Source organism: Tupaia chinensis, unplaced genomic scaffold (genome assembly GCF_000334495.1).
Source record: "Tupaia chinensis unplaced genomic scaffold, TupChi_1.0 Scaffold148607_1, whole genome shotgun sequence".
NCBI lineage: Eukaryota > Metazoa > Chordata > Mammalia > Scandentia > Tupaiidae > Tupaia > Tupaia belangeri.
In genome coordinates this window covers 587670-596342 of record NW_006208456.1, presented here as the reverse complement: position 1 = coordinate 596342, position 8673 = coordinate 587670, and the positions used below count along the sequence as shown (strand labels likewise).

General features: G+C 44.2%; 1 protein-coding gene across 6 annotated transcripts in view; it reads right to left on the bottom strand.

The window, feature by feature from the left end:
• The window catches only part of RGS6 (regulator of G protein signaling 6), a 614581-nt gene that overhangs the window by 108671 nt on the left and 497237 nt on the right, over positions 1-8673 (bottom strand). For all 6 annotated transcript variants that reach the window (XM_006170490.2, XM_006170489.3, XM_006170488.2 and 3 more), the window contains exons 4-6: positions 6112-6162; positions 2626-2732; positions 1333-1384 (exon numbers count right to left, since the gene is read on the bottom strand). In XM_006170490.2, the coding sequence (XP_006170552.1) occupies positions 1333-1384; positions 2626-2732; positions 6112-6162 (210 nt within the window). The remainder of the gene's footprint in view (positions 1-1332; positions 1385-2625; positions 2733-6111; positions 6163-8673) is intronic.

Below are 8673 nucleotides of genomic sequence, written 5' to 3'. Positions count from 1 at the left end.
ATGCCACGCCAAGGGGCAGGTGCCGCTGCCATGGCCTTCAGGCACATCACGTGCAGAACCGTGAAAAGAGCACGGACTTGGTTACCACTCAGATGTGAGTCCAAATCTTGCTGCTCCTAGTGAGTATCTGGTTGATACCTCCAATAAAGAGCCAGGACCGTCTGCAAATACGTGCTGAGTGCCAGCTATGCCTAAGGCATGTGCTCCTCAGGGGGGGCACATATGACCGCACAAGGTGGACCTACTCCTGCCCTCACAGGCTTTCCATCAACTGGGCATTTAAACGAATGTCGTGATGTGAGTGTGTGGCCTCTCTGGGCCTCAGGCTCTTTGTTTTTATTTTATTTATTTATTTTTAAAAAGTTTCTGCCATAGGGTACATGTGCTTGCCAGAGAGACAGAGAAAGACAGAGGGAAAGTGAGAAATCAGCCCCAGGGGAATGACCGCACCTCAGTGCCTTCTTTTTGGGGCAGGATTTTGGGCAGGCATATACACATGCCCCATATGATTGTAGAACTACCGAGTGCGGGACTCGAACCACGGTTGACCACATGGGAGTCCAGCACCTCAACTGTCATGCCACCTGCTGGTCCCTCAGGCTCTTTATCTTAAACATAGAAAAAAATATTAGGATGTCAGAAAAGTCTTGATGTTTTTTTGCATAGGAAAACGTAGAAAAATATGTCAAGGCTTTTCCTACAACCCAATATGCTCCAGAGAACTGGCATGTAGAGGCGTCGCTCATATTTCAGTGGCAGTATCTCCTCTGAGAATACGTGGCAAGTCTAAGGTCCCTGCCTGGACGGAGATGACTCCTTGCTTACACAGCTCCCAACTTTACTCACACTTTAAGTTCAGTGTGACTTCTGTGCACCCCTCCCTGTTCTCTCTCCCTTGTTTCTAACGTTTAACTATCAAAAATACCCATGAGTTCCTAGTAAGTTGTAACAAGTCTGTGAGAACGGAAAGTGCTTGGTGAGGGGGCCCTTGGTCCAGCCTTCCCAGAAACCCTGCCTCTGGAAGGAATGCTGCAAAGTCAGTGTCCCGTAGTATAGTGGTAGAGCCCTAGCTCTCTATGGCCTCGTGGAAGGAACATATGAACCACTCTCAATAGAACTTTTCTGTCCTTCCCCCTTTTCCTTTCCCCAGGAATGCATGTTTCTGTGTGCTCTTTGTTCATTCTGTGGAATAAAGAGCCTGCTACATATCAACAACATGAGAAGACTGGGCAGGGTTAGGAGCCCTCCTCTCCGTGCACAGCAGCCACCCAGACACCAGGCCTTAGTTTTCTGTACTCCCAGGAGTACATGGGCCATGGCTTGAGTTCTTACCGTAATCAGTGTTTTCAGGTTCCCAGCAGTTTGAAGGCCAGAAATAAGGAGCCTGCAAAAGAGCAGAGAGGGTCAGGACTCAGAGGCAGCCCAACACTCACTCACCCCTGCACCCAGTGAGGACCCTCCCTTGTGACAGGCTGTCCCCACCTCCTCACAGACACCATGCCCGACTCACACCTGTTCTTTAATGCAGGTGAGACCAGTCAACATTTTAACTTGGGTGTTGAGAATGAAATTGAAGGTAAGCAAGATAAATGCAATAATGAGAAACTGAGCTAATAGGACAAAAGTCTCTTATTCCAAGATGACAGAAGTCTGACAGCAGAAGTGAGGCTGGCACAGTTTACAGGCACGCAAGCCCAAGTGTACCCTTTTGTCTGCTGTTTTCCTTCAAACCTCTCTAAGAACTCTGCTCTCAATCCTTTGCTTTAGACTTGACATATCCCCTTATCCTCTCTCTAGTTCCTTCTGAGGCAGGATCTGGAGGAGTGTGAAATAAAAGGGTGACTGGGAAGCACGCACAAGGAAGCCAGCACGTAATAAGGGGAAGACTGTGCTGTCAGGCTCACCAAGTTCAGATCAAGACTATCTCCTAGGTTTACCAGATGCCATGTAAATTCTCTGAGCACCTCAGTTTTGTCATCTGTAAAAGGAGTGATGCTTGCCTTCTAAAAGCTTATTCTTCCAGAGTAAATAAAGAAATATGTGCAAAGTGTCTGCTCTGGTCTGAATGCCCCCCCACCCCCATCTATTTGCATGTTATAGTCTAGGTCCCCAAAAAGTTATCAGGAGGTGGGGTCTTTGGGAGGGAGAGTTTAAGTCATGAGAGTGGAGATCTTTGAAGGAGATTAGTGCTCCTGCTAAAGAGACTGAGCTCCCTTGCCCATTCCACCATGAGAGAACACAGCTAGAAGGCACCATCCGGCAACCAGAAAGAGTCCTCCTCAGACACCAAATCTGTCAGCACCTTGACCTTGGATTTCCCAGCCTCCAGACTGTTAGACATTGCTGCTGCTTTTAAGCTACCGTCTGTGGTATTCTGTTACAGCAGCCAGAAAGGACTCAACAAGGGCCTTTTACTATTAAGTGGGTCAATCAGTGGTCTACACAGAGGTTCTCTTGGTTTCCCAGTGTGGTGAGGGAAGACAGTTGCTCCCTCAAATACCTTTAGGTTTTTTGTTTGTTTGTTTGTTTGTTTGTTTGGCAGTTTTAATCTGAGAGCAGAAAATGATGAGAGGAAAAGGCTCTTCAGAGAAAAAGGCTCTTCAAGAGAAGGAGCCAGTGGCCTACCTGGAAACGATAAAAGGTGCCATCGTCTTTCATGGTGAGTACGTGGTCCGAGATGGGAAAGATGTAGCCCTGGGCAGCTATAAGGCTTCCCAAGTGTATTGCTTCAACTGCAGATCAGGACACAGGAGAGAGAAGGGTTAGCAATTAGCTTTCTTAGCTGAAATGTAAGATGGAAGACCAGAAGTTGAGTGTCACCAGTGCCAGCAGACTCTATTGGTGATAAAATTGCACTCATTTGGGGTGAGAGCAGGGAGGAGATGCCAATGGTTGGGAAGGGCCACCCTACATGATACTCCTCTAGATTCCAGCTCAAGAGTCTTTCTTCTGGACCCTCCCCCAAGACCTTCCAGAAGAAAGCCTAGCTTCCTGGTCAAGAGCATGAGCTTTCGCATAGGTAAACCTACATTTCACTAAGTGAGGCAGTTCACGTAAAGTGTTCAGCAGTGACTGGTGCGGGCACTCTGTTAAGTGTGGGCATCACTGATACATATTTCTAGTTCCATTAGGTCAGATCTTCCCCAGTAATGGGCTGCAGCTTCTGCCCATAGAGATTCTAGACTCAGATTGCATTCCCAGTACTGATAGGACAGTCCCATCAGTAATGAAGAGGGTATTACCCTCCTCTTATGGACATAGAATAAAACCTAACTTTCTTAGAAAATTAGAGGAAGGACAACAGGGTGGGTAGTGGCATGGAGAGGCCAACGTGACAGAAATTTTTTTTTTTTTTTGCCATGATCAGGCTGCTGCTGGGTTACTTTAGTACCAGACATAATTAGATACACAATGATAGTTAAGAATTTGCATTTATCCCGCACAGAATGAAGAAAAAATAACCATATATAATCATTTTAAAGAGAGCTGAAAGTCATTTTACTAGCGAAAAACTAACTTTTAGATGGAAATTACTGGCATGCTTTGGGAGATTCTAGCAATTATTTATTTGAAAAACTTTGAATTTTTTTTTTTTTAGAGGTTTTTGTCGTAGGGTGTGTGCACTCACGAGAGAGAGACAGAGACAGCGAGAGGGAAAGTGAGAAATCACCTCGCTAGGGGGGTTGGCCATGCCACAATCCCTTCTCCTCCATTCTCCTCCTGGGATCTTGGGCACGCATGCACACATGCTTGGCGTGAGTTTCAAGTCACCAGGTTCGGGACTTGAACCATGGTCGGCCTTGTGGGAGTCCACCAACATAAGTGCTATGCCATCTGCTGGCCCCGTCTTTGAATTTTTTAAAGCAACATGTTTTAGTTTTACTTGTCAACTTTTTAAGAGGTAGACTACAATCCAGTGTTTTGTTTATCAAGAACTATCTATTCTCTTTTGGTGAAATGTATACTTGTAGGTGGTGGAGTTGAAATGAATGGAGCTTTATTTTACTTGCTTGGTGATGATGGTTTTTTAAAGTCTGTATTCTTCAAGAATCATGGATCCAGTAAGGACATTTCATCATCTGCAGCTGCTCCTTCCCCAGGGAAGGAGGAACAAAATCCAGTAAGAAGGTGACTTTCAGGAGCAAAAGCTTCACTTCATTCTTTGAGTAAAAATAATTTTGCTTAAAAGTTTGGCAGAGGGGAAGAAAGACAGGTGGGATGGACATTGCCTCATCTTTGCCCTTTTATTCTCAGCTCGTGATTTTTCAGCTTCTCCTACTTTGCCACTTGTCAGAAGCCCAAAGAGGGGCCATCACCTTGGTGTCCTCCCCAGGGCATCGCAACATAACAGACCTACATAATATAGGATCCTCCTCATTCAGGATCTTTCACAGAAGATTCTGGTAGTGGGGCTGGGATTCCTGAAGCCCATTTTCACCTACTACTAGCTGGTTTAGGTTTCTCAGAGTAATATATGAATGCATGAATGTCAGAAATACAGTGATCATTTTAGAAGGTCAAAGAACCCAGTGTTCTTAGAAGAAAAAGTCCATCATAAGGAAAGGTGTTCCTTAATATAGCATTTTAACTAAAAGAAATGTTGACATTAAAGCATTAAAACTAGGGACCAGCAGATGGCGTAATGGTTACATTGTTGGACTCTCATGTAGTTGACTGCAGTTCGAGTCCTGGACCTGGCTTAAAACTCATGCCAGGTGAGTGTGTGGGTGCTCAAGATTCTGAGAGGAGAATGGACGAGAAGGGATTGCAGTGTGGCCATCCCCCTGGAGGGGGGGGGTTAATTTCTTACTTTCTGTCTCTCTGGTGAGAATGTACCCTAGAGCAAAAATCTTTCTTAAGAAAAAAAAAAAAAAAGAAATGTAACTAAACTGCTAGATGCTTATCTAGTCCAGATTTACAAGAAGACAATAAGAAGTCTAGGCTGCCTAAGGGAAACACATAAGAGAGCTGATTAGAGCTTTATCCCATCAAAGGGCTAGCATTTATAGTGTTTTCCTTTGAATTCAGAATTGACCAGGATAAAGAATTTTCACTAGTTGGCTACCAATGAAGGTGGTGAAAAGGCTAGGGTCCTACATGAATGACCTGTTTTCCTGGCACTCAGATTCCTGGCAATTATATTTAATTGAACTGTATGTAAATTATATTATTTTATAGTCTCTAGTAGATTAGGCATGTCAGCTTAACACACAGAGATGCCTGCACTGACTACTGATCCCAGCAAGGAATCACAGCTGAAGGTCAGACACCTAAACTGGGCTCCTGAAAAAAAATCTTAAGAAGGCATAGTCATTGAGGGCCACTTAATTTGGGGCAAATGGGCCTGATCACTCCAATGTCCATCAAGAACATTGGAGTACACTAGTGGGTCTTTATAAATGTGACCTTCAGGCAACACGAATACTCAGTTAAGCAAGACAAAAGACGGTACAATAAATTCAGAAAAGTATTAATGAACAGCATATGGACAATAAGCTTTACTTGTCTAAAATTTTCATTTTCTGGACTCCTACCCTCACACACTTCCTAATTATTCTGTGAAAAGAAATTTTACTGCTTATTTTCTGGTGGGAGGATAGATTTGGAAACTGTTTTATTGGCCAGGATTTTGTTGTTGTTTTTCTGGTAAGGTTTCCTAATTGAAATGCACAATTAAAGTTGAAAAAAAAATCATTCCTTCCCTTCTTGCAGAAGCAGAAAGCAGAAGGAGTCTTAGCAAATAATTAAACATCTTAATTGTGGATCAGGCAATCTAATTTGAAGAGCTGCTCTAGAAGGCTGTTTGGTGGCAGTGCTACAACTTATCTTTAATTGCTGTGGCTAACCATCGTCTCCTTTCACATACTATTGTGTTGGGCTCTTTGGCGTTCTAAATAGTTGCTCATTTCCTCAAAGGGTGATTTAAATTTAAAGATAGATAACCATTGGAGAAAATAAATGAATTTTATTTGTAAATAGAGTTATTCCACATTTTGGAATTCACATTTATAAGCCCAGTGTTTTAGGAAGGTAGAAAATGCCAATTTGGAACTTGGTTATGGGATGTTTCTGATACCAGAGGATTTAAAGGCAGGGTCAAAGGTGAAGTACCTGGGTCCTCAATGGAAAGGTTCTTCATAAGCCACTGCACAATGTCAGTACCTGCAATGATAGAGTAATTTCAATGAAGACCTCATGGATATTTAACCCTATGGCAGAAGCATCTTTACCTAGCAGAATCCTAATTCCACTCAGCCTACACCTGGGAAGCTGGGGCATACTGATGCATTTCTATTCTAGCTACCCCTTTCTAGTCATTGCTATATTGTGTTGTTGGGAAAGTCATGAAGTGTTTTGCATAGAAAAATATGACATGACTTTCCCCATGACCTAATACTTCCATAGTTATAATTCCATTATACCTCCACCCCCCAAAGAAAATCACTTCTGATGATTCCGGAGGATTTTCTATCTACATGTCTAGGGAACATCCATAGAGAACTTCTCTGAGACAGGTTAGATGAAGTTTTATCATGTGTGGTCCCCAGACCACTTCCTGAAGAAGGAGGCCTCTTCAGCTCCCAACCCTTCCTGACCAGGGGCTGTCCAACACAGATGACTTCACAGATTCTTACGAAACTCTCTTCTGGCCTGGGCCTATCCCAAATGAATGTGTCCCTGTGTCTGCTGCAGACACCTCTATATGTTCACTAAAACCCATTTCTGGGCAGCCAGTGGCATAGTGGTTGAGGTGGCTGGATCCCATATGGCAGACCATGCAGTTATAATTCCCGACTTGGTAGCTTGAAAAACATCCTAGATTCATGTGCACATGTGCCCAAAATACAAAGAGAAGAATGGAGGAGAAGGAATTGCAGTGTGGCCATCATCCCTGGGGGGTGCTTTCTCACTTACCCTGTCTCTTTCTTTCTGGTAAGTGCATGTGTCCTATGGCAAATTTGAAACAAACAAAACTGTTTCCTCTAATCCCTGGGCCAGAGTTAGATTACACTCCCATACTCCCCTGCAGTTGTGTGTAGACTCAGTTCTGCCAAGACTATGAAGGTAGAACTGATACACGCCACTTCTGGACCTAGACGTGGCCCTCCATTTCTCCACACCCTTCCATTCCCATCGCTGGCTGGATGTAGAGCGTTCCAAGGACCAGGGAGAAGGCAGAGTCACAATAAGGAAGGAGCCATGTTCCATAAAAATTAATGTCCATTTGGGGCTCTGTCTCTATTATTGATTGATGGATAAATAGTTTTAATTCCAGAGGGCGTGTGTACTTGTGTGAGAGAGAAAGTAGCCCCCAGTGCTTGTGTATTTGTGCCACAATCCTTTTCCCTTCATTCCTCCTTCCTGTCAGGGCTCAGGGTACCTATGCACACGGGCCTGCTGTGCTTTTCAAGTTGTTGGAGCCAAGATTCAAACCACAGTTGGCCACGTGAGATCCACCTCCTGTAACCACTGAATTATGGCATCTGCCGAAGGGGCTCTGTCTTGATGGATAAATAAACTTTGTTGAGAGTTAAGCCCCTGCTATGTGGGATTATCTGTTTTGACAGCCAGTATTATCTTAACAAATACCATGGGCCTTCAAAAAGTTCGTGGAAAATGCATGTGATGAAAAAAACTATGTGTAGATTCAATTTTTTTTTTTTTTTTGCACTGAAATAAACCTGTACTTCAATTCTATTTTTCCATGGGCTTTTCTGAGGTCTTCTCATATACTATCAGAGTCTGAAGGGACCTTTATCCACTCCAACCCGACTAATACACAAGCCCATTTATAACACTCCGGACAACAGGTGTTGTAGCTTGTGTTTAAAACCCTTAGTACCTGGGAACTCACTAATTCCCTACTCACCAGCTTACTACAGTTAAATCACTCTTGATTTCTCTGAATAGAAACTTGTCCCTCTCTGACTGCCTCCCTTTGGCCTTAGTCAAAGAGGGTTTTCCCTCTAATAGCGAAGCAAACCCAGGAGGAACCACTTTGTGAGACCAGTCATTCAGACAGCCTTTCCAGTATACCATCCTCACTCCAGGTGAAACAGACTGGGCCCCTCAGCTGTGTCATCAAATGACATAACCTGGATTAATGAGTTGCTCACCATTTTGGTCACAGTTCTCTAAATATACTCCCTTTTGCTTGTCTCCCTTGAAATGTGGCACCTAGAACCAAAGTTAGAAGAGCAGCAAAGTTGACATGAGGATAGAGGGTCTAATTTTCTGGAAAGTTCTGAACTTTTGGTCAATTTACCTTTGTCATTCAAAGATCTCATTTCACATAAGTTTAGACCACTGAAGGTGGCCTGGTCATCGCAGGAGGAAGGCGTGATGGAAACAACAGGGTAGACATGTCTAGGTGTCTGACTCCTGGTGTGGGTCTGGGCTTTGCTGTGAGGGAGCAGGTCTGTTGATAACTCTTTTGGGCTAGAGTCCCCACTGAAGGACTGGAGATCTGCCAGAGGAGTCACAGGTTTTGTCTTCTTCTCAGAAAGTTGACTGGTGGCCAGAAGTGGGAGCAGGGGAGACCAGGGGGTGCCAGAGAGCCCAGACATTTTGCTTCTCTCCGGCTCCATGCAAGGTGAAGCAGCCCTGTCCAGTAAGACTACAGGGCCCCATCCTGCTCTTCCTTTGTCCAGAGTCCACTGACATGGCCTTGCA